Source organism: Aulostomus chinensis, chromosome 6, assembly GCF_037954235.1.
Source record: "Aulostomus chinensis isolate RoL2024-O1b breed Wild chromosome 6, RoL_Achi_v1.0, whole genome shotgun sequence".
Lineage (NCBI taxonomy): Eukaryota > Metazoa > Chordata > Actinopteri > Syngnathiformes > Aulostomidae > Aulostomus > Aulostomus chinensis.
Genome location: NC_141325.1, coordinates 1,488,603 through 1,514,355, shown reverse-complemented (window position 1 = coordinate 1,514,355; position 25,753 = coordinate 1,488,603). Strand labels below are relative to the sequence as shown.

The window sequence follows — 25,753 nt, the reverse complement described above, 5'->3', positions numbered from 1 at the left end:
ATTCATGATGTGATAATGGCAGTGAAACGTCCAGAGACACTGATAGTTCTGCAGGATATTTGTTTTTTTATTGCTCTCTCTCAGCCAGAACAGCAGAGGCACTCCTCACTGTAACGGAAGTCATTCAGCGAGGGTGGGCGCCACACATCACACCAACACAACAGACACGATCAGATGAAATGTCCTCCGCAAGGGAGGATCTGCTGGGAGCAGGACTGGAGTCGCCGTGCTGCTGTGAGAGCGATGGTGCCGGCCTGCCAGCTAATACAGATGCAGTATTTCTGAAGTGCCAGAAGAGAAGCCTTCAAGAAAACCTGCTCCCCACAAGAAGTGACCGACGACTAAAACTATTGTCTCCAAACAAAAGTGAGGAAACACGCCGTCGGGAGAAAGCTGGACTCACCAACTCCACATTTGTTACTTTCCCATCCACCTGAGAAAAAGCATCAGAGACAGGCCACGCCCCACGCCAAGACCATGCCCCACGCCAGGGGCCACGCCAGGTCTCATAGCATCTCTGGACCTTTGCACGTCTACTCCGCTACCATTTGGGATTGTAAACACAAACTAAGTCAGCTTTATTGATACGGCACGCTTAGCCTGATGCAGTCTCATGTCAGCATTTTGCTGTCATTTCCTGGGGATGTTTTTATTCTCCTTGGAGTGTTGTCGACTCACTAATTCACTCATTTTAACTCCTTGTCAGAGGACAGATTGCCACAAACATGTAGAAGTGAGCAGCCCTGCAGGCACGCCGGCTCTCGCCCTGACGCTGGTCCCTCCCCTGTGGCCCTGGTATGCAGACAGCTGCCCAGCGATGACACTGCACATGCAGGCCCCTGTGGACCCACCAGCCGAGAGGACATTTAAACTTTAAAGGGCCAAACTGGACAGCAGGGCGTGTCACACTGCTCGGGAGTGAGCCAGCATTACAAGGAGTCTGTCACCTGTCCACTCAGACCAGGACTACGAGAGCTGAAGACTTGGACTGTACGTGAGAGCTGCTGATATTTTTGCCAAAAAGACTGAGGACTGAGGCCTCCAGGATATCTTTCATCTCCAAGCCTCAGTGAAAAGTATTTGCCCTGCCATCCATGCACTATGGGTGCTTTTATAGCTAAGATGCTGCTGCCCACCGTCAGCAGCCTGGTGTTCCTGCCCACAGCCAGCGTGGCCGCCAAGAGGGGCTTCCACATGGAGGCCATGGTCTACTTCTTTGCCATGTTCTTCACTGCGGTGAGAGCCAAGCTGAGCTGGAGCTACCGTACATCATTTTACACTAGATTGGATCACACTTTGACTGATGGTTCTGCTTCAAACCTGCTCCGAAACCAAATAATTGTGTTTCATGCTCATTGTGAAATGCTGTGAGCTGTGCAGGTTACTTCTAAAGTCACAGAGGAACGGCTTGTTGTTGTAAGTCAGCACCACGGTGAGAATCAGCCTCATGAAGCTTGTTGTGACCTTGAGAAGCAGGGCTGAAGTTCAACACTGGATCAGATTAAAACTGTACTTGGATTTTAGATTAAATGGATCCATTTATTTTGAAGTGTTGCATACAAGTGCAAGTGTCTTTAAGTTGTGATGCTGGTGTTTGTTCTGTGGCTATGAGGACGTGTGTTCTGATAAAGACTGTGTGTGTCAGCGTTTGTCCTGTCTGAGTACATTTTCTTGAAAGGAGCTGGCTGACACAAGGACATCTCAACGGTCACATTGTGTCATCAATCCAGGGTCCATATTCAACCTCTCCTGTGTTACAGACACAAACAGCTGAATATCTAAAAGCTGAAACTTAAAAGACACTCCAAGTACAAAGCCCATTTCTAAAAACTAAAACCAGATGTCAGTGAACGTATCAAATCATACATTCTGTTTCCATACTGTATAAAAACCCCAAATTAAAAGTTCCTTGAACTGTTAAATGATGGAATGTAAGAATGTATTTGTGTGTTTCTGTAGATCTATCACGCGTGTGACGGTCCGGGCCTGTCCATCCTCTGTTTCATGAGATACGACATTCTGGAGTATTTCAGTGTTTATGGTACTGCCCTCTCCATGTGGGTCACTCTGATCGGTGAGTTCAGGTGTACACCCACGCCGGCTCTACAACTCAGGGGGATGACAGGGTCATCGTCCTCTGTCCTCCATGCTGTCCTTCATCTGCTCTCTCTCTCTCTCTCTCTCTCTCTCACACACACACACACACACACACACACAAACACACGCATGGATGCACACACCCGTCTTTCCAAAAACAACGTCCCTCTCATTTTGCTAAATACCATTTTAAAAAAGATAAGTACTGACAAACTACAATTCCCATGAGTCCTCCTCACAAACTGCTGTTCATAAACCCATCTGCAGTTGTTGACAACACATGTTCAACTGAATGCTCACACTCTCTCTGTCTCTCGCACACACACACACACACACACACACACACACACACACACACACACACACACACACACACACACACACACACACACCATCTGGGATTTCAGGGCCTTAACTCACATGCTGCAGAGGGTCATGGTGGGTTTTATTTTGGAACAACATATACAACAGCTGACTGAACCAATAAGATCTCCTCTTTGGTGGTCTAACTGAAGTCTAGGTGGGATTACATCTTCTGTTGCATTCTAGCCAGTCTTCAGCGTGAGTCTGTCAAAACTTCGTCATGCAGTCGCACGCAGATTTACATCTTTGGACTCCGTCTGGGCCGGGACGTTCAGGTCGTGAAAAGGCATCATAGCTCTGATCAGCGTCTCTTCCACGTTCTCTGTCGCTAAAGACACAGCAGAATGCTACAGTGCTACAATGCTACAGTGCTACAGTGCTACAGGGTAGCCTGTGCTTCTTCAGGCACAAGTCTGTCTGTCTTATCTTCAGCTTTCCTGATTGGCTGCGTCTGTGTGACATCAGGTTGGGTTTCTCCAAAAGTTCACTCAACTTTCTGGGCTGCGGCCCAAAACCCAACGCAGCACCGGAGTTGGTCTGAATTTAGCTCAGCTTTCTTTCTGCTAAGGCTGGCGCACGGCCTGGCAGGGTTAGTCTACTGATCCTATGAGTTAAACACTAAATCCAAAACGTACATCCTCTTGTGTTTCCCCTGTCACAGCTCTGGGCGACTTTGATGAACCCCAGCGTTCAAGTTTAACCATGTTTGGAGTGTTGACCATCGCGGTGAGGATCTACGAGGATCGCTGTGGCTACGGGATCTACTCTGGTCCCATTGGATCGGCAGTCTTCATCATCACGGTCAAATGGGTGAGTGGCGTCAGAATAGCAACGAAGCTGCAGCAGCAGGTCAGTTGCCCGACTGGTTCGCTCTTGTCCTTCAGCTGTTTGAATCAGACCACTTTCCCCCTTCCTCCTGCCTCTCCTCCTCTCACGAGCAGTAATTGCATCGATCTTATGGCTTTGTGGTGTTTCAGCTGCAGAAGATGAAGCAGCTGAGGGCGGTGTATCCAGACAAGACTGTTTACACGCAGCAGGTCGGCCCGGGCTGCTGCTTCGGCGCCCTGGCTCTGATGCTGCGATTCTACTTTGAGGTGAATTTTCTCTCACGCACAAAGATTATGGAAGGCTTCCATCCCAGCAGAGAAGTTAGACCACCATTGTCATCTTCTGTCTTGTCCTGACAAATACTGGTGCTGAACTGTACACTACAATGACACTGGCACATTTATCTTCAGCTTAAATCTCGTTTCTGCTCATGTTTTTATTGCCAACTTTGAGTATCAGTATCAAAGGATACATCAGCCACTGCAGAACTGCTCTCATTTGATATCCATGTCATCATAGAAACAAGAGTTAGTCTGCTGGGTTTCTGTTTAAAATGTCGGGTTTTTGATATTCACCGGGAAAAACAATGCATGGTGGGTACAGTTGCAAGGGTCACATGACCACGTTGGGTGCTTGGTTGGTTCGAACTGTTTCTAGTCCACAAAAGGTCTCATTTTACCTACACTGCAGTACCAGCCATGTTAACGTTTGTACCAAAACGATTTTCTCATAAAATCCTGATTTAAAGTTCATGAGTGGAGATTATGGCTGTGATAGAGGAACACTGGTGCTCAGCTTTTTATACAGTGGTTTTGGGCAAATCATGACACCTTGAAGTCGTGAGTGTAACTCAGGAAATATTCACAGTACGACAGTAAAAGTTAGCGTGGCTTCATAAAATATACGAATGTTACTGTTAAAAAAACAGTCAGCTGATTCTGAGAGGAGGAAGTGATCTATTTGTCATTTATCTCCACCAGTGATACCTCATGTTCGAGCCTAATTTACCTCTCAGTCACTCATCTTTCAATGTCCAGGTAAACAGACATTTGGGACAATGTTTTGTTCGTTAACTTCATTAACTTCAAGCTAAAAACATGTGGCTGGCATTTCCTGAGATGTGGCATCACGCAGGGGGAAACCGTCATCTGATCTAGCAACAACGATCCTCGGTGTTCTTTTCGTGACAGGAGTGGGACTACGCCTACGTGCACAGCTTCTACCACCTTTCTCTGGCTGTGTCCTTTGTTCTGCTGCTGCCTAAGAAGAATCGATACGCAGGAACCAGCCAAAGCGCTGCCAAGCTCAGCTGCTTCACCCTCTGCTGCTGTGTAAGTGACTTTCATCTAGGAGGAAGGAAAGTGCAGGTGGCGGCTAAACCGGTCATAGGTGAGGACCAGAGCCACAGGTGATCAGTGGATAGGAGCGTATCTGATAGGATCAGGGCAGTCCCATGTAGAGTATTACAGTACCCTTGAGCAGTATCAGCATTGGTATCAATACGAGCCTAATGTTCGCCTCCCCAACTGCTGCCTCTCCAGACGATGTCCCCTGGTACTTCAAAAGAGAAGACAGACAAGCCCAAGAAGAAGAAGTTGTCCGGGACTGTGTGGACCGTCCCTGTCAAGACCACGCTGACACCGCGATGCAACACTCCCACTCTGCCTCTGTACACCCCCCCACCCTCCACACCTGTCAAAGGGATCAGCATCAGCAAGCTCAAAGAGATGAATGGCTGGAAGTGAGGCTCCAAAAGACACAAGAGGACGTCATCCGGGGGAGCCGGGAAGTTCGTCTGCTGATCAGTTTCATGCAGCTGGTAGGCTGAGGTCGCAGAGGTCTGATCATGTCTGTCACTGACCCCTGACAGAACAATCTAAGGCCATGCATCCTTGTGACAGTTGGAACACTTGACCACTGACAGCTGCAGGATTTTCTACCAGCGAAGGTCCAGAAATCCCATGTTCAGAGTCATGACATTGCTTTCCTGAGGGGAATGTCCCTCCGTATAAAAACCCTGGCTGATGGCATCGCTCAGCCCGAGGAACAAAACTAAAACAGCCTTGAGAGTCCCGACCACGTCTGCTTCAGGTTGCCTTGACGTGGACAGTGTCTCCGCTCTGCCAATTTAAGTTATTGTGAATGAGTTCTTTGTAAAGGTGGGAATCACAAGAGATCCTGCAGTTCGCCACTTGTTCTGATACGCAGTACTGTGGTACGCTGAGTATTGCTATAAAAACATATCATATGATACTTTGAGGTTTTTTTCTTCAATCTCTTTCAAAAGAAAATTGTCTCCAAAACAAAACATCTCATCCGTCTGTAGCCATCTTGTCATTTCCATCCACCTCTGTTGCATGTGCTTCATTGCAATCTCTTCATAAAATAAAGCGTTGGTACTCGGCGTCGGAGGATGGCGACGGGGTTACGTGATCGTACGCTGTACCAGTGTTCATTGTTCTAGACAGTGAAATGCTGTTAAACAGGATACGTGTCATTATCTCACAGCAGTACGCCTCCGAGTGTCTCCGCCACAGAAACCTTGACTTTTGACCTTCCAAATCTTTTGCCTTCCTTCTCGAGTCCCATTGGACGTTTGAAGCAATTCTCTTACAGCGTTCCTGAACTACTGCAGAGAATGAGACGGTACGGACAAAATACAGACAGCTGGACGCCTCCTGTCTCGAACTGGAGGCATAAAAATGACAGGTAGTAAATGATCATGACACAGTTTTCACTACCTGTCTGTCAAAATGACCGACAACATGAGCGTCGCAGCCTCTGCTGGTAAGTTAATTTACTTCAGCAGGAAACCAACCCTCAAACAGGCGTTTCCGTCTACTTCAAAAATCAGCTGTTGCCATGTTGAAGGTCAACGGGGTCACTGTATCTAACAAGAACAGAGGCCATATCCTCCTGCCACAGCAGTAAAAACGCAGGACAGGGAAGGAAATCAATCACTGCTGCTCTTCAAGACCTGAAGACCACATCTGTGCGCAGAGCAACCTGAGGACAGGCAGCACGTACCAAAGAACACACACAGCTCAAAGACGGAGACAGCAACTGAGACAAGCCACTAAAACTGACTGAAAAATTTATGGCGAGAACAAACGGGCAGATGGTTTATCTCTACAAAATATATAAATTGTCTTAAGTAATGTTCCCCGGGGGAGACGTCTGCCTGTCCGTCCTCACTCCACGTTCCCGTCTCTCAGGGAAAGGAACAGTCGGAATCGGCTATGAAAATTATAAGACTGTAAAGCACATTTTACTGTTTTTATACGGCCTCAAGGTGCCAAATGTGTCATGTGGAGCATCGGCGTGAGGACAGTGGCAGCCCTGATGTGAGCAGGTGGACGAGCGCTCAGCGGTGGTCTGTCTCTGGCCCCATGCGCTTTGTTGCTCTTCATCAGAGTTCATCAGACTTTGTGTCTGCTAACGACGTGTGACTTTTATAATTTTGTCAAATTTTCCAAATAAAATGAATCGTTGACTACGTGCTTCTACCTGCTCTTCAGGGACTGGATGGCTTTTAAAACCCTCCAGATCAGTTTGACCTCTGCCAACAAGGGTCAGTTTGTGTGTTTGTTTGTGTGTTTGTTTGTGTGTTTGTTTGTCTGGCAGCAAAATTACACCAAAAGTCGTCGACTGTTTCACAGAACTGCAGCGATGAGTCCTGGCCCAGGCAAGCACCGTTACGTCTTTGAGAGCGATCCAGATGTGGAAGAATTCTTTATGGAACGAGGCCAAAGTTGACGTTTTGAGTCACGTTTATTAATTCCTCAACAATTATTCCACGGAGCATTCCCAGACGTATCTGACAGGTTCAGGTGTGGATTTGCTTTTCTTTAATATTGCAAGTTAGAGTATTTCTCAAAAGATATTTTCATTCATTTCTCAGTTAATATTACATGGATCGTTGTGGAAAAAGCAGCCATTTTTCAAATACTTTGGGAAGTACTTCCAGACGTATATAATGGGTTCAGTCGTGGATTTGCATATAATAGAGGGGTGGGCTATTGGCCTTGGCAGTGGTCTGCACTCTCTCATTTCTAGTCATAACGAACTGATATGAATTTTACAGAGGCTGGGACCTGGACTAGCACAAACCCACTCCCGTCTAGCAACATGAATCCAAACCCACAGATCCTCTTCCACTTTCACTTCAGGAGGACACAGACTTACGCACGTCACCTGTCCTGAACACTACCCTAAGACTACAAATGTGCTCGGCGTATCTCAGACAAAACAGTCTGGGCCAAAACGTGAATGAGCCTCCCCTGGACCAGGGAATGTTTTGAGCCGGGGCCAAGCCACCAGCTCCTGTGCCCAGAGAAAGGTGTTTTTGTCTGGGCTCAGAGACCTGGCTGGCTGGCTCGCCGCCCTGACAGCACCGTAATTTGAGCCTTTTATTGCACAAGTGTGAAACACTTTTCAGCTCCTTTATTGACCACTGTCTATCCCGCACCACTCTGCTGAGGGGCTGCAGCCCACACACATGCAGGGCTGTGCTGCTATACTTGTGAGGACTTTCACTGTTTAGAAGGCTGATTTTAACATGAACACGTCAATCATGACAACTCCAATCCCAATCCAGACCCTAACTCAAGCCCTAACACGAGGGAAGCTGTTAGAGACGGTGATAACAGCACGCCACCCTCCATACAAAGAACTCGCGAGCAATCAGGCCCTGTGCACATGAACAGGAAGACACACACACACACACACACACACACACACACACACACACACACACTGTCTTAACGATGTTAATCTGTCCGCTGCAGGTTGCGTTGGGCGGCTGGCAGCTCAGTCGACAGACATCAACAGTTTCAGCACAATAAGCCTTGACTGACGCCAGTGTGAGCGTCTCCTCCGTGGTCGTCTGAGCCCTCATCTCACCGCAGCGAGGAATGTCAGTGGGTATCGAAATATGATAAAGAAACACATCTGGACAAATTAAAGCAGTAAGACTCCTTGACCAGCAAAAAGACCACGTTCTCCAATATTCCACACAGAAGCAGACAGGAAAGTTTGCTGTATTGCTTTCCGTTGAGGTCAATGAAGCAGAAAAGTTCAGCAGGTGAGGCAAATAAAACAGACTGTGGTATGTTTGCTAGGATTCCACTTCCAGCTATGCTGTAGGGGAGCGTTCCAGGGCAAGGAGGCAGCCATGGTGCCACAGGTCCTTTCTCTGTGGGTCAGCTATTGCCACAGCTGTTGTGAATGCTGCGAGGTCAGTGACCTCTCAGGGACACCCAGCAAAAGTGCTCAATCATAGGTGTCTCGAGCTCTCTAAGACGGCCTTTCCCTCCCGCGTAACTTCTTGATGACTCCTGCATGCAGAAAGAGCCAGCCATGAATAAGTAGTCTGAAGTGCATGGAGATGCCCAGTAAACTCCAAACACTTGGATTTGAGGCGGTAAATCACCCACTAATGAATCCAGTGACTGGGAACGAGCGCAGAACTGGACATGTTCCAGTTCATCAGCCTGGGTCCATCATCAAGTTCAGCTCTGTTTCAGCAGAGAGCCTTCAATGTTATAGCAGCTATGAGCATGTATGTGCTGTTCAACTAATAATTGACGGAGACAGGAAGAGCACAAGAGCGAGGAACTGACTTCCACAGGGTTTCGTTCTGTGTGATGTGATGTCCATCAGTAGGTTCGCGTTGATGGGGTTCGTGCTTGTGAAAGCTGATGTGAGTGGGAAGGTGTGCATCACTGTTTCAGTGTCTTCAGCAGACAAACACAATTCAGGAGTCAGTGATGGCATCCTCAGAAATGCACTGAATAAAGAAGATGGGTCATAAATGTCTCATTGCATGAAGAGCGACTAGACATCGGCAGTCAGAGAGTGGAGCGCCCACAGAGACGCTGTAACTGAGCCTCTGCTGCCACCTACTGCCTGCCCAACAGAAGGACAGCCTCATCCAGGGATAATACCAGAGGTTACAGAGTTGCCTCTGAGGATTGAGACTCAGCAGCCTTCATTGTGGAAGCATGCAGGTGTTACATGGTAAAAGTTACTGGTGCCTTTTTCCATCCCTCCATCCATCCCTCCATGTTCTCCCTCTCCTCCTGTTGAGGGTGGTGGGGGTGGAGCCTATCCCAGCAGCCTTCCCCCTGGACAGGTCACCAGTCCATGGCAGGGCCAACACATAGAGACAGACAACCATTGGCTCTCCCAGCCACGCCTACGGTCAATTTAGAGTCTGGATTAACCTGGTCCCTCTTGATGTCTTTGGACTGTGGAGGAAGCTGGAGTACCAGAGAGAACCCAGCAGGAACAGGGAGAACATGGAGACTCACCCAGAGAACCCAGAACCTGGAACCTTCTTGCTGGGGGCCACAGTGCCGACCACTGCTCCACCGGGCCGCCCGGTGCCTTTTTCCTTGTTGCTTTAAGTCATTAACAAGTGTGTTTTTGGGTCCTTCAGGATTATTTCTGTCTGAGTCAAGCAGAAACCTGCAGTGTCCTGTCCAGGATACAACGATGTTCATGTCGTGGAAAATCAAATTTACTTCGTTTACTTGACTTTACTTAAACTGCATTCATTTTTCAAGCTCTTTAAACATCACTAATTATGCATCACTTATTTAAAATTTGATTCGGTGCACGAGTGATGTGTTGCAAAGGACGGCGAGCATTATTTTTAAGTATTTCTTTTATTTTCTTATGTATATACTGCAGTACACTTGCTCTCTGATTGTTACCTGCACATAAAAAACTGGCCTGTGATGTACTGAATACAACAAATACTTTTTATTGTCACTAAAACCCAGTGAGCTAAGTTGTTATTTAACTATGTCAAAGCTTAAATAACATGAGATTAACTTATCTTGGCATCTTAACACCAGGGTGGGTTTTTGCTTTTGGCCCTTTTGAGCCATGAAGGTCAACAGTTTGGGCAGCGGCACTGACTCAAAGATGTTGTCCTAAATGTCTTAACTTTTCCATATAAAAACTCAAAGTCCGTACCAGAACATCTTAAAAGCTGAGCAGAGTTTCCAGCTATGAAGCTCTCAGTTGCTCTGAAGAACAGCATTTTTGTATTGTCAACATTCTTTAAGAAAGATTTGACTTTGACTTGATAACTATGTCCAGTTATTCCAATATGTCCTACTCGTGCTTGTCGACGGCGTCTTCACTGTCCTCTGCAGCTCTTTTGCTGCTGCAGGTGGAGCGTCTGATTGGGTCGCCGAGTTCTCACTGGTCAGAGTCATGACCTGGAGCTGTTCGCTCAGTCTGTCAACACATCAGAACACGAGACACACGCCATGCTCAGGTGAAACCTTGCTTGTCTTTGAAAAGTGGCATGTTAACTTTAAACCTACGGAGCTGCGGTGCATCTGTCCTGACATCTGTCCGTCAGCGTGTCTGAGCATCCTGCTGACCTGTGCTGACCTGAAGAGCAGCAGCAGCCCTGAATGTTCTCCATCAGCTGGGACCTCACAGCTCGTCCAGACTCAGTGGCCAGGACGTCTGATGAGCTGCACCCAGGGAACAAGCTCATCAACAAGGCAGGCAGCTACACAAAAAACAAATTGCACAAATTAATATGGTTGAGTGCACACGTGCACACACGTGCACACACACGTGCACACACACACACACACACACACACACACACTGAGAATGCCTTCATTTATGAGTGATGGCCTCGGTTTTGACCAGAGGATTAATTTATCAGCCAGGACTGTACCACTCTACCGTCTCAGGAGACTCCCCCAATGAACCCAGGTAAGTAGTTTTACTGCATATTATGATGACCTTTGCTCTACTTAGGTGTAACATTTTATCCTACAACATTTGAGTATAATAGTGTCAGTCTGACGTTGCTCAGACCTCCTCATTGGTGGGGTCCAGGATCAGCATGCAAATGACATCCCGTCTGGCTCCCTCCAGGTGGAGCAGCTTCCGGAAGCCCTTGGCTCTGTGCTCATAGTACAGACTGGCTGAGGGGTTGAACAGGATGGCCTGAGAAAAGCTGTCAACTGCCTCCTGAAAATGACTGCAGATATGATGAGAGGTTAAAGAAATGTCATCAAGAGAGGATGAGGTTCGTTACGTTGGAGTATGTGAGTCAATGTATCTCTGACCCCTTCTGGAAGCTGAACAAGCCCAGAGTGTTGTGGGCGACAGCGAGGCGGAGCCTGACAGCCGGGTCATTGGGACTCATCAGCTCCTCTGCCTGCTGGTAATCAGCCAGAGCATAACACCAGTCACCCTGCCTAAAGAAACAGTCTGAGACACACACACACACACACACACACACACACACACACACACACACACACACACACACACACACATTGTAGTCTGCAGTCAGACTTGGAGACAAAGTCTTCAAGAAGCCTGCAGCTTAGTGGTGGTGACCATGAAGTCATGTGACCCTGGTGTTGCTCCTCCCTAGGCTAACATTAGCTTAGCACTGCTAACGTAGCATCCAGGCTTCCAGCATCATCAGAGGGTTCATTAGTAAAGATGATCTTGATGAACTCAACCTGGAAGATCATCAACTTTTGTTCACCAGAGCTGATTTACTGGTTCAATCACCACAATCACATGGAGCGATCCTATTGGCTGCTGGGGGAGGAACCAGGAGATGACCACTTCCTGCTGGACTACAAACACACCTCATCTCTGACATGCTAACCTCCTGTTGGTCAACATAAATACTTCATCTTTGAGGCAAAAAAATATTTTTGAAAAGCAGAATTTTGTTTTTAAAAGCCAATTACACACACACACACACACACACACACACACACACACACACACACACACACAGACTCACCTCCTCGGTTCAGGTACAAGCCTGCTTGGCTCTTCTCCTCCTTGATGGCCTTGTTGAGGAGCAGAGTAGCCTCAGCATAAAGGCCTCTGTCAAAGCACTGAACAGCAAAATCATTGTAGGTGAGAACCAGCTGACGATGGGCCTCCTCCTGCACCGAGTCTTCAGCCACCTCCTCGCTGAGCTCAACAGCCTGGACCAGATCCTCCATGGCTGCTGGGAACTCCTTCAGGCGCCGGTACAGAATCCCTCTGATGGAGGGAAATTGAAGAGTCTTAATATGTGATGATATCCACTAGAAATATTTCAATCAACCTCTATTGTTTGCCTCTGTCTGTGCTTCCTGTAGATGAGGGTCACCTGAACAGGTAGAGGTGTCCCTGCTGCGGCTGGTTCTCCAGAGCGATGTTGATCATACAGAGGGCCTCGGGCAGCTGGCCACACAACACCCAGTCCACTGCTTTCTTTCTGGCCCGCTCACTGGCCTCCTGCAGCTGTACCTGCAGAGCTTGGCCCTCCTGACATGTAGGGTTCAGCTCCAGAGCTGCCTTGACATCCTGATAACACGCTGATCTCTGCACGGGACAGGCGGTCACTGGTTACAGCGCAGACTTCCAGGTTGTATGTTATGGATTTACTGTTCGCAACCCTGTTGGCATTATGTGTGACCAAATATTTTGGATTGCTTATCACTCTGTCTTAAGTGAGCGTATCGTGCAGGAAATGTTGTCACTGCAAATCGTTTTTATGCACTGATAATGACATCAAATCTAAATGGAAAAAAAAAATAGGACAACAGAAACGTTTTTCAAAATGTTTGCAGCTGCAGAAATTCAGAAAATCATGAGAATCGCGCTAAGATTCCTGAGGAACCCCATTCATGTGAGTTGAGTGGCCCTGACCTCGAGTTAGCACTCATGTCTGGTCCTGATTTGGAGCCACTATGTCACATGACATGGAACATGATGAAAAACTCTGCTATTTCCTGTCTTAACAGATCCGGCATTGATTGTTTCTAGGTTACCATTTTTAGCATCGTAACACTGAACAGTCTTGTCTGTGGTGTTGTGACCCTGCTTGGCTCTTCCTGACCTACAGATCATCTGACTGTCCGTCAGCTAACTGCCGACAGGTGAAGCAGCAGCAGATGTGACCTGGTTGATCCGTCTGTGCAGGTGAGCTCTGAGGACATGAAGTTCTGAGGTGGGACCGTCCTCCGCCATCCAGTCCTTCAACAGCTTCATGCACTCACTGTGGCGACCTTCTGATGCCAGACAAGCCAGACTGGGACATTAAAGCACAAATAAATTTTTCTGCGTGAGTTCTAAGCAAATGTAGAAAGAGAATAATCTGTAGATTGTTAGAGGAATGTGCGTTTCATGCAGTCTGATATGTCACAGCTCATAGTTTAGCTCTGGAACAATGTCCCTAGCTGCTAGCATGTAGGACAGGTAGCATGTTGACTTTCAGCTCTCGCATCTGAAATACAGGAACTGACTTTGGCGCTATTTTTGTGCTGTTGAACGGAACTTTACCCAGCGTCTATCCTGATGGATAAGTTGTGTTGAAATTTTGCCCAATTAAGTAGTTTAATCCTCTTTCTATTCAGTGGAGAGCTCAAGGAGGAAGCCATGACGTCAGACTCTGGACTCTCTTTGTACTTTTAAATGAGAATATGCTGCACTGGAGCTGGGAGTCCATTTTCATCGCTCATGGAGGCACAAATCGTACTGTAAACACAGTAACAAGCTAGACATGTGTCTTAGAGTACTATCTCACACTCTCAGCTTCAGTCTAGATCTTAAGTCCGAGGGTCCTGACCTTCTGACCTGGTAGATCCTGCAGCCAGGCTTCACCTCTGCAGCTTTCCTAAAGGCCTCCAGAGCCTCAGAGAAAAAGCCATGATCAAACAAGCACTGACCCTGAGGAAGAAGAGAGAAACACAGATCACAAGGACAGAAATAATCTCCTTCAATGGCCAAAAAAATATTTGAATGTGCCACAACCTAGAAAAGCAAGCAGAAACAAGCAGACCCTTGACTGTCAAGCCTGGTAGTTTTACAGAACCCTGATGACACGTGAAAAATCCCCTGTGACAACATGAACTTGGCAGAGGTCAAATGGAACACGTCCATAGGATCCCAGGCACGTTTTCATATCTGTTGTCGCCAACACTTATCAATTGCTCTGGCTAGAGGAACTTCACAATGTGAACCCCATCCTACCAGCCATTACAGAGGCGTGTGGAGGTAAGAGCCTCACCTGGAGGAAGTAGATGAAAGCCAAGCGCTCAGTGAAGGCTCTGGGCTCCAGACGCTCGGCCCGTTTATAACAGGCCGCAGCTGACTGGAAGTCACAGAGCTGCAGGTAGGCCTCGGCCTGGCTCACATGCAATGCGGTCTGACACAGCAGGGGAGAGAAGGAGCAAAACGAGTTAAAGAGACAAACAAGAGCTTTGGCAAAATCCTGAACCAGCAGAGCAGGTGAATGAAACACGAGCGATCAAACCGCTGAAGGAACAAGGCAACTTTTAGGGAAATGACAAACTCAGCACAGAAGTGTGAGGCTCAAGGCCAGTGAGTGGAAGTGAAACAACATTCGTGACCAAATGCACGTCATGGAGAACAACCTCTGCGTTCGTGCTCTGCTGAGAGAGCGTACGGAGTCAGTAGCCTGAGCTGATTCTTGGAATGCAGCCTTTTTAACTTACCAACAACTCTGAGCAAAGATAGCACACACTTATCAGATATTCAGTGGCAAAGTTGCAACACGCACATTTGTGTGCTCTTCTTCTTCTTCTTCGTTGTTTCTGTTCTGTTCATTTTTTCTCTTGTTTTTATTGCCAAGCATGTAATTACAAGGTTATGAAGCTGGACTGATGATCGATGAGATCCAGAACACATCAACCCTAGACAGATCCTAAACAGGCATTAATCCACATGACACATGACATTAAAATGCTCAGCCTATCAGGAGAGGCAAGGCCAAAGCGTTCTCTGAGGGGAGGCCCTCCGTCTCAGAACCAGCACATGAATGGTTGTGGGTGGGAGCTTTCCTGACTGACTGACCCCCTCCCTGCTCTCTTGATGTTGTCAGCGCTATCTCCCCCACACTCAAGCCTTACAGGACTTAAAACACAGGCACGATGGTCCATTGTGATCAACTCTGAAGATAAATGGGTTTGAGCATGTCTTAAATGGGGACTGTTCCTGGGGGGGTGCGAGCAGATATGCTCGTCAGCACATTTCATGAATGCCATGTAGGATCTTCTTATTTTCCTCTGACTGTCTCGAGTAAGAAAGATAAAAACACAATAACATTTGTGCATGAGGCCTGCCAGTGTCCAGGTGTCCAGCACCTGCTCTGGCTGCAGTGTGATGGCTTTAGAGAAGCAGATGACAGCCCTCTCATACCGGGACTCTCCCAAGGCCACCTTTCCATTTGAGGAACTGCAAAGAAAAGCATCATGAGCTTTATTCAACCCTGAAGAAACTTCCTATTTGATGTCAAAAATACTTAACTGACCATCAAACAAGCTAAGAACGCAAAATGCTTCAATATTATTTCATAAAAATAAGCTGAGAGGTGAAAGACAACATGACTGTCGATCAAAATGAAGACTCTCACTGTTGTGCTGCCTGGTTCTGTACGTGAACGTTCCCCTGTCTCACTCCAGCTGCCTGAAGTGTTCTCCTGCAGTCAAAACGCTGCTCCAAAGTGCTCTTCCTTCTGGCCTCGCCCAGCTCCTCCTCTGACTCAGCAACCGGGGGGAAGATCTGCTCTGCCAGCTGCTGGAAGAAATTCAAATTCCAAATTTACGATCAAATTCCACGAAAGCAAATAAGAATAGCTGACCGTATATAAAACTATAACTAAAAAGCAGTGGTAAGTAGGCTGTAACAGACATGAATCAAGAAGGATGTACCAGCGTTCATCGAAGATCTGCAGGTACGGTCACTTTGTTCTTCATAGAACATGGCTTTACGCAATACACAATAACAACCGATTTTTACTTAAGTTAATAGGATGGGGAGGCAATTAGCTGCTCTCAAATTGGTTAATCAACATAAAGCGTTCACAAAAAACAGTTAATTAACTAGACTGATTCAAATTAGTTCTAAAAACAAGACTTAAACATAAAATTAAAAAAATAGGGATTCTAATGCTATAAGCCCAATTTTAGTGTGACTGCACTTCTGAACACACGCAAGGTTCAAATTAAGAAAACAATAAAAACATGAAATTTGAAGATTTAAATAAGGCCTGGAAAAGATCATTTTTAAAAATTACTATTATTTAATTTCATCCAAACATTTTGCAAAAGTCATGGATGTTTGCCTCACTTGAATTATAAGAATATTTGTGATTCACGTGAGAAAAATACTTTAAATTAGAAGCCATTTTGTTATTAATTGTACTTTTTACCTGGATTTACTTGTTTTTTTTCATTTGAAAACAGTTATTTGAGGAGATGGGTGGTCATTTCCTCAGAACTGTAGAAAAGTCAGAGAAATTAACATGTAAGTGTATGGACCTCAGTCAGCCGACTGGTAGCTGGTTAGCTTGTTAGCCAGCTAGCTAGAATAACCTGGCACTTTTTGATTAGGGAAACGTCAAATAGGTAAATGTACCTCCTCGACTTAATCAAGCTTTTACTTAGTTAAAATATAATGAAATTCCTCATTGGATATGTTAACCAATGTGATTAATCTACTTAAAATCAATTCATTTCAACTCGTTGGTTGATCTCAACTCAGGGTGAGGTAGTTCAAGTGCCGTTCTGCTAACTGAAGCGTCGCTTTATCGCGTGAAGCTAACTGTTAGCTACGGTTTGTTTTCAATGGAAAAAATAAAGTTACATCACATGATCGTTTTGTACTTGGCCATCGTTTCTGTCCTCAGTGGTGTTCATTGTGTCAAATAGCTCCCCCACAATGTTTCTCCAAACGTCATTTTCGCCTCAGTTTAGCTTAGCTTGGCGTCCGGACGTCACCATGGAAACCGAGGCTCGAGGAACCAAAGGCTTTTATTTATTAAAAGATCAAACACCAAGCAAGAGCTTCCAGCTCAGTATTTTCGTCCTTTAATTTATCAAAGTAGAGAATAAAAAAGTTACTATTTCGTTTTTTGGTGAGTTAATATGAATCACACTATCTCGTGTCATTCTGTTTTTGGCGATGGTCACACTTAGCTAGCTAGCTACACCAGCATGGCTAAAGTAAGAAATTTATTATTATTTTCTCTGTTGTGTCTGCATATTAGGTTTGATCAATAAACAACAATCTCTGAGTGAGGACGTACTGTACACAGTCTTCAACCCCTAAAGGAAAGGCTTTTATTTTGAAAAGGGTCAGACGGGGAGCGATCGGATGTGATCAGCTGACTGAAATGTTGACAAAGCAAGTTAGCCGGTGGCTGTGGAGGTAGCAGTAGCTCCCCACTGTTACTCATTTACAGTTGGTCATAAACACACAGCTGACATGTTGCCGACCCGCGGTTCCCTGTAGGCGTTCATTGGATCCACACGTAGATCGGCGGTTTCCGTCTTGTAGCCATTGTGGATTTCCTCCGCGAGGTTCAGTTGAGGCTGGCCGGTGATCCATGTGAAAGGCGAAGCACAGGAGAAGAACACCAGGGAACAGCACCGCTGACGGCATGGACGTCCAGAACGAGAGGAGAAGGCTGCTGGATGCGGAGGGAGGAGATGAGGATCCCACAGGACTCATGTCTGAGCAGGATGCCTATCTGAGGTCTCACACACACAGACACACACACACACACACACACACACACACACACACAAACCCAGCAGTTCCTCTATTTGAATCGTGATGGGATCTTGGTGATTTTCGCGTTAACAGCCTGGATGTTGCAGAGACCATGTTGGTCCTCACTCAGACAACAGTCTTCTCCTTCTGTGGTTCATGAAAGTTAATCATTACTCTCATCTCTGAATTAGTGGCAACGATCTCGTGCTTGTTAACAAGTCATGCAGACATGAGGTCCAGCTGTCAGCTGCTTGAGGCGACATGTCAGTCAGTGGCTCTCCTGTTGAAAACAGAGGGAGAGTCTCTCAGATGTGGAGCGGCATCAGAGAAGGTGCTCCTTCTCAACATCAAGGTCAACAAAGACAGGCTCATAGAATCATGGCCGCCATCCTTTTTTGTCTTTGGATTCCAGTACTCTTGCTGTTGCATGTGTTACTTTGCCACAGTTGTACTATGGTGACAACTGCTTTTCCACAGTAAAAGTACATGCAGATCCCTGTAACCTTCCCCCGCAAGTGCAAGAGCACATGAATGAAGTATAAGTGATAGGTTTATCCTTATCAGCCCATTTAGGTCTTAACTCTAAGAATTCTACTCATTATGTCAGGCCTGACCTTTGACCTTTGACTTTCGCATTCGACTCTCTTCATCTCCACAGTAAAGTGAAGAACAAGATGTTGTACCTGGCGACGTTCGTGTCGGTCCTGGGCCCCATGAGCTTCGGGTTCGTGCTGGGCTACAGCTCTCCAGCCCTCCCAGAACTCAGCAGGATCACAAACCCTCGGCTGCAGCTGGACGACGTCCAGGCCTCCTGGTTCGGGGTAAGACAGGGAGGCTTGATGATTTCATAGCACAAGAAAGGAAGATCTTGGTCAGCGTGTTGACGTGATCACGTGTGGGCTCATCATATTTGGCACCACGAATCAAAATGAAGTAAAATGTGAGGAGGCTGCAGCCCCTGAGTTGGGCTCTGGACCTCTGCTGCTGACCTGAAGAACAAACAGGCACAGTCATGAAGACGCACACGCTCAGATGTAGGCTGAAAAGCTAGCAGGCTAAATGTTCCCCGCAGCAAGCAACTGGGGAGGAACCACAGTCCAGAACAGTAGGTCGTCAAAGAACCCTCTTGTACAGTTTGCATTTGCCAATTTAGTCTCTTGAGTTTCCTGACAACTGAAGGCGAAGCTCCTCCTGCTGACATCAGGCTGGTCCCGTCTCGTCTGTGTTTTCAGTCGATTGTGACGTTGGGAGCGGCGGCCGGCGGCCTGCTGGGCGGATGGATGGTGGATAAAATAGGCAGGAAGCTCAGTTTGATGTTCTGCTCGCTGCCGTATGTCTTCGGCTTCACCATCATCATCGCAGCGCAGAACGTCTGGATGCTCTACATGGGCAGGGTGCTGACCGGCCTCGCCAGCGGAGTCACCTCGCTGGTCGTCCCGGTGAGAAACACCTGCCTTTCCAGACACCTGGATTTCTGCCTGTTTTTCTCTGTTAATTCCACCCAATCACATGACCTCTTTGTAATAATAATAATAATAATGTAAGAATTGTATACTGTAATCTTATAATAATTGTAATAATATATAATCGTATGTCAGAGGAAAAGCAAACATGAAGTAATCCTGTTTTGTTGCCCGCCTCCCCCGCGTACAGCTGTACATCTCTGAGATGGCCCACGAGCAGGTCAGAGGGATGCTCGGCTCCTGTGTGCAGCTCATGGTGGTGCTAGGCATCATGGGAGTTTACCTAGCAGGTGAGTTGTGGCATACATTTCAACTTCTTCTGCTCAAGACAGAAAATGACTGAATTCTTCCCAAACAGTGGTGGCCTGTGGTTAGAACAGTTTAAAATATTTAAGATGAGGAGACGTTGTAGTGGTAGAATCAGACACGTAGCCGGAACTACTTTCCTGACTGGGCGCAGTGATTTGACGCAGCACCTCCAAAGCTCCACTGGAACTTGGGTCAACAGAACCAAAGGTTTGTTTGGGATCATTTCTGTTGAATTTGACGGGACCTAAAATGAAGGTCACTGCTGAGTCGTTCCCAAGCTGTAAATGATGAAGCTGAATGATCTCTGATTATTTTACTTTTTTATTGGTTTCCTTTGTCCCACTGACAGTTGCACTGTGACAGCTTAGGTTAGATAGCAGTGTTTATTCAGATACAGTTCTGAAGCTGTGGATCAAAGGTCGTGCAGGGCAGATGACCCAAACCTGGCTGTCATGTGATGTGACCGTCCTCAGATATGATCACATTCCTCTGCCTCCTCCAGGACAGCAGTCCTGCTGTAAGAAAATAGCTGCTTCTGGCTAATCTTATTAGCTGCATGCTGTTCACGTCGGCCTGACAGAGAGTGGCGTGTCGCACGAGGTGGGTGGCTCATGGACGCATGAACACAGTCGGGCAGCTGCATCCCAAACCAGCTGCTGTTCACCTTTACTTAAATCGTGTAGAAAATAAAGTGTAACCGCTGGACGAGCAGAGGCGTGATTGATAGATGCAGCAAGTGAAGACGGCTGAGGAGTGACATGTTGCCCTGCATGATCAGACGAATCCTCAAGGCCTCAGTGATGAGGGAGGAGTCTGAATCATCATGTGCCAACTGGAATAGACAGTTCAACTGAAGTTTAGAACCGTGGTCACCTGACAATGAAACTGATCAGAAGATAAGACACACAATTGTACTTTATTGAATTTTGAAAAATAAACTGTTGTGAAGCTGTTAAATAACCATTTATCAATAATCAATGACTTAGCTGGGCCAGAAGAGGCGTCCCTGTCTCAAGTGTTCATTGTCATGATGGAGACAAGTGTAGAAAAGTCAGTTCGTGAAATCAAAGATGGAGTATTATCACTGTTGTCTCGCTAATGAATCTTCATGCTAATGACTGTAAGGGAGCGTTGCAGGGACTGCTGTCGTCCACCAGGTGAGAGGCAGCGTTCCCCCTGGACAGGTCACCAGTCCATGGCAGGGCCAACACATAGAGACAGACAACCATTGGCTCTCCCAGCCACGCCTACGGTCAATTTAGAGTCTGGATTAACCTGGTCCCTCTTGATGTCTTTGGACTGTGGAGGAAGCTGGAGTACCAGAGAGAACCCAGCAGGAACAGGGAGAACATGGAGACTCACCCAGAAAGACCCCGTGCTGCAGCCGGGGCTCCACCCACAACCTTCTTGCTGGGGGCCACAGTGAGGACCACTGCTCCACCGGGCCGCCCTCCAAAAAGCTCCTGTTTATGAAATGATTGCGTGTGTGAGGTTTTGACTCTTCTTTGTCTAAAAAGTCCAGAGTGCCGGCGTACAGGGAAAACCAACAGGAGAACCACTTGGAAGAGGTTCTAACGGGAGACTTGGGAGAGTCAACAGTTAACCACCAAAAATACTCACTGGTAACGCCGTCGCTCATCGGTGTGTATCCGCTCTTGCAGGTCTCTTCCTGGACTGGCGCTGGCTGGCGATCTGCAGCTCCATCCCACCAACGCTGCTGATGGTGTGTATGTGCTTCATGCCGGAGACGCCCAGGTTCCTGCTGTCGCAGGGCAAGAGACGGGAGGCTGAGGAAGCTCTGCGCTTCTTGCGAGGACCCAACGCCCCCGTGGAATGGGAGTGCGCCCGTATCGAGGACGCCTGTGATGAGCAGGTGCGTTTGTTCCACCTCTGTAGCTGTGAGAAGGCAAGTCAGGTGCCAAACACAGGAGCAGCTACAGTGACAACATTGGATGTAGAGCCACAGTTGGGGTCAAAGGGTCAAGTCTGGGGTCACTTGGCTGTCTCTGACAGTGAGACCTGTTGTCTGTCTCAGGGGTCGAGCTTCCAGCTGTCCGACCTGAAGGACCCGGGTGTCTTCAAGCCTCTGGTGATCGGCATCATGCTGATGATCTGTCAGCAGATGACTGGGATCAACGCCATCATGTTCTACGCCGAAAACATATTTGAGCAGGCGCATTTTAAGGTGAGGTGGCTTCACATGTTGAGTTATCAGCGACACGCGCCTCCACAAGCTAGCGCTACTCGAGAGAGGGTCAGTGTAGCGCAAAGCAGTGGAGAACCAGAGCCGCCGCCGCTTTGGGAACCCAGAGCTACAGCACTTAACTGATGTTCTCTCCTATGAGCTCTGTACGCAGCGACTATGTTAGCTACCCTACAGAGGAAGCTCACTGTGCCTGCTTCTCACTCTGCTAGTCTCTCCCCAGATCTCCCGCTGGAATGTAAATCAAGTGGCGAATCAATAGTCTTGACCTCAGACCCCCTGGTTGTCCACCAGTAGTGGTGGACACATTAACATTCCTGTCATGAGCCACGCTAACAGTAAAGTCTTTGCTAACGAGGGTGAATTCTGGGCACTGCGACACACAAATGTCAAAGGCAAGGAGTTATGAACGTCATCAGGCTTTGTTTTATGTCTGTAAGACTAAACTGAGGGTGAAATAAAGCCCCATGTGAAGGTCCAGTATTTGCAGAGCCGTTCAGGATGCTTGGCTTCTGGTATTTGTTAGAACCCGGATCTGTGATTACCTCTTTGAAAGCATGTGTGGTGTCTCCAGGAGAGCGACCTGGCCTCGGTGATCGTGGCTCTGATTCAGGTGGTCTTCACAGGCGTGGCGGCGCTCATCATGGACAAGGTTGGGAGGAAGGTCCTGCTCATCATCTCAGGTACCGAGGTTCTTCTCATGTACTTTTAGTATTTCACCACTCTGTCTTTAAAATTACTAACTCGTGGGTTTTCTTACTCATCGTCAAGGTGTTGCCATGGCGATCAGCACCACAGCATTTGGGGTTTATTTCTATCTGATGTCCAAACGTCACGGTGAATTGGGGGTGGAGCCTCATGTTGACCTCGCCTGGTTGGCTCTGGCCAGCATCGCCATCTTCATCACGGGTGAGGTCATGACGTTGATCCACTCACCGTTGATAATCAGTTTGTTTTCATGCTTCGCTACATTCAAAATGTCGAATCAAGATTCCAAAGTTCCAGTGAAATATTTTAACCTAATCATCATCATCATCATCATCATCATCATCATCATCATTCATGCTGATAAGTATAAATTTAGATAAACAGGCAAATGATAGCACACACACACACACACACACACACACACACACACACACACACACACACACACATTTAGATATCAAAATAGATATATATAGATGAGCTGCTGTTATCGTCCAGGATTCGCTCTGGGTTGGGGTCCGATCCCATGGTTGGTGATGTCAGAGATCTTCCCTGTCAAAGTGAGAGGGTTCGCCGGCGCCATCTGTGTACTCACGAACTGGGGAATGGCGTTCATCATCACCAAGAGCTTCCAGGACATGATGGTGAGGTTTTTGAGGATTTTCAATTGTTTTGTTGATGTTAACCCACCACCTCAATGTGAGAATCATATTCACCAGGGAGTAACGGCAGAGTCCAAACTATCTGGTGTCACTGTGAATGAAACCTCTTGTCTCTTTGCTCGCCATCACTGAAACGTGTCTGACTTCTCTCAGAGCCTCCTCACCAGCGCTGGAACCTTCTGGCTCTTCGCCTCCTCGTGCGTCTTCAACGTCATCTTCACCATGGCATTCATCCCAGAAACGAAGGGCAAGACACTGGAGCAGATCGAAGCCACGTTCAGGGGGACATCAGGCCCATGAGGGGCCGGGGCCGGGGCCGGGGCCGGGGCCGGGGCCGCCCCCCCCCCCCCCCGAAACTGACAGTTCTTTTTAATTGACACCTCACTTTGCAGAAGCTACTGGTCCTCATAACACTGAGGGCATTTCTTCTCTTTAAGCCAATGAAGTTTATGGAGACTCTTGCAGGGCAGTGCAGTAACCTGGCTCTGCACTGCCCCCTGCTGGGGTCTTGGCTGCTAATCGAATCTCCACATTCCTGTGAGCCGCAGGTGCAGGTCCAAGTCCCCTCAGCGCTAGAATATTTGAGAGCTGTGGTCATGCAGCTGCATGGTGAAAGTTAGACTTGTGTATCTTTATATTTCAGGTTTGTTTGCTGAAAACTCGGGGGGGGGGGTAAATGTGCAGCCCCTCATTCCCCCAAAATGTCTGTTTTGAGGATCAGCCTGGTACTCTAGTTCAGCAGGTTGGTTGTGTCCAATACGCTTGTTCACTATGAAAAGACCTGACCTTTGTAACCTGAAGAGGAACTCAAGCGGCGACGCTGAAACACCTGCAGCGATGCCCCTGAAGCCACGCTCGTGTCCTCCAGAGTGCCAAATACTGGACATCATATTCCAGTACTGGGGCAGAATATTGGGCTTCATGTATGAAATGTTCTTATGCACACAATTATTCTAACACTAGTTGTTTTTTTCAGCCCTCAGTTTAGTCTTACAGACAGGAAGCAAAGCCAGATGGTCATGTGGAACTCCTCCTCCAGCCAGTTACAAGGTGTTCACTAAATTGAGGGTTAGAAAAATCTCGTAAGAAGTTTCCACGTAGGAAACCTTCACGAGCGAGGCTCGGTGCTGCATCAGGGCTCCTTGAAGTGAGAACATCTGGAAGGAGCGTGTCAGAGATCTCCTTCACTGCATGCGGAAAGAGATGAAACCTGTTTACACTTAGATGAACTGCAGAGTTGACATCATCGGAGAGGAGAAGTCACTTTCTACTGTAAAGTCTGGGTTTTGTACTTTTGTGTCTGTGAGGCTCCTCTGTGCTGAAAGGACACGCTCGTGCCTTCTTGTAATAATGACAGTGAGAAGAAGCGATGTGTTCTGACCATTTATGGGGTTTGATCTGCTCCTCAAACAACAACAAACTGTAAAAACAGCGACTGAGGTCTCTCCTGGGTTTTCGCTCCCTTTGTCTTCCATCCAGTCAGGGATTTTCAGACTTTTTTTCCTGTTCTGGTTGCTCGTGCCGCTTATCCTGTCAGGAGCTGATCCCGGCTGACCCTGGGTGGGAGACGGGCTACACCCTGGACGGCTCACCGCAACCACACACACGACATTCAGAATCTCCTCCAGACTTAAAGTGCTGGTTGGTCTGCAGGAGGAAGTCAGAGGAAACCTACCTGGTCAGGGGGAGAAGAGCCAAGCCGCACCACAAGGAGATTTAGATTGATGTTGCTTCAGGCTGCGTTCACTCAGCTTTCACACGCATGAACACAATAAATCTGAGAGGAACAACAACAACTAACACAACAACGAGCACCAATTCAGCCAATTATCATGTTGGGTGCCATTCGGTTCACCGCTCACCTCAAATGAACAAACTCTTGCTGGACTCACAGGGCGCTAAGAGACATTCATTACAGAATCTCCCCCTGGATTCATAAAGGATTCTGATTCTGGTTCTGGTTCTGATTCTGATTCTGATTCAGCTGGTGTTTGTCTCACAGGGTAGGGAGAATAAAATGTTGGATAACTGTGAAATCCTGCTCATTAATAAAGGGTGAAGTGTTCAATTTTTTCACAACCAAAAACCTCACCACGTCTCTGCTGTGACTTTCAGTTTTTGAACACGCTGCGCACATCTCATTAATGCTAATTGGTGCACGTTAGCTGGCACAGTTGTGATTCCTTTGCGGCGTAACAGATTTTTCACCATTTAAAGAATAAAGGTTTACAAGTCTTGATTTGTGGACCATTTTATAGAAATGAATTGCAATTTTCATGCACTGAAATGTGCCCCAAGAAACCACCCTGGACATTAAATGACGATTAAATACTTCTTATGCTGATCTCACATTATTTGGGGTATTTTATCTCCCTGATACAGCAAAGGTTTGTATATTTAAATAAATCAAATGCCAATTAAAGACATGACCATGCTGAATTAAAAATAGACAAAAATTTATCATTTCAACTCAAAATAATACAAACGTGTCCACTTGACGGACAACTGCAGAACATACTGACTTCTCACTTTTCTTTCATGCTGAAAATTTAAAT

General features: G+C 47.1%; 3 protein-coding genes across 8 annotated transcripts; 2 read left to right on the top strand and 1 right to left on the bottom strand.

Moving 5' to 3' along the window:
• The first annotated feature begins 4 nt into the window (after positions 1-4).
• On the top strand, positions 5-6,732 carry mymk (myomaker, myoblast fusion factor). Its single transcript, XM_086205728.1, has 6 exons — positions 5-1,236; positions 1,960-2,074; positions 3,122-3,270; positions 3,438-3,554; positions 4,479-4,619; positions 4,830-6,732. The coding sequence occupies exons 1-6, from the start codon at positions 1,102-1,104 to the stop codon at positions 5,031-5,033; spliced, it is 861 nt and encodes a 286-aa protein (XP_086061854.1). The 5' UTR covers positions 5-1,101; the 3' UTR covers positions 5,034-6,732.
• Positions 6,733-9,959: 3,227 nt separating this feature from the next.
• On the bottom strand, positions 9,960-17,079 carry LOC147259642 (tetratricopeptide repeat protein 16-like). 6 transcript variants are annotated; one of them, XM_086205714.1, is made up of 12 exons: positions 16,950-17,079; positions 15,713-15,873; positions 15,444-15,534; positions 14,348-14,485; positions 13,907-14,007; positions 13,240-13,369; positions 12,446-12,660; positions 12,089-12,336; positions 11,391-11,535; positions 11,137-11,302; positions 10,626-10,819; positions 9,960-10,536 (listed from the first exon to the last, which is right to left on the bottom strand). In XM_086205714.1, exons 1-12 carry the CDS (start codon positions 16,995-16,997, stop codon positions 10,386-10,388), a joined length of 1,788 nt encoding a protein of 595 aa, XP_086061840.1. In that variant the 5' UTR covers positions 16,998-17,079; the 3' UTR covers positions 9,960-10,385. The 6 variants fall into 6 exon arrangements, with proteins under 6 accessions (XP_086061840.1, XP_086061842.1, XP_086061843.1 ...); XM_086205716.1 differs by having other exon boundaries at positions 15,713-15,876; positions 16,965-17,078; XM_086205717.1 differs by having other exon boundaries at positions 16,965-17,054.
• Positions 17,080-17,384: 305 nt separating this feature from the next.
• On the top strand, positions 17,385-25,400 carry slc2a8 (solute carrier family 2 member 8). Its single transcript, XM_086205720.1, has 10 exons — positions 17,385-17,835; positions 18,512-18,674; positions 19,086-19,292; positions 19,507-19,606; positions 21,287-21,498; positions 21,661-21,810; positions 22,403-22,511; positions 22,600-22,737; positions 23,035-23,180; positions 23,352-25,400. Exons 1-10 carry the CDS (start codon positions 17,741-17,743, stop codon positions 23,496-23,498), a joined length of 1,467 nt encoding a protein of 488 aa, XP_086061846.1. The 5' UTR covers positions 17,385-17,740; the 3' UTR covers positions 23,499-25,400.
• Positions 25,401-25,753: the final 353 nt, after the last annotated feature.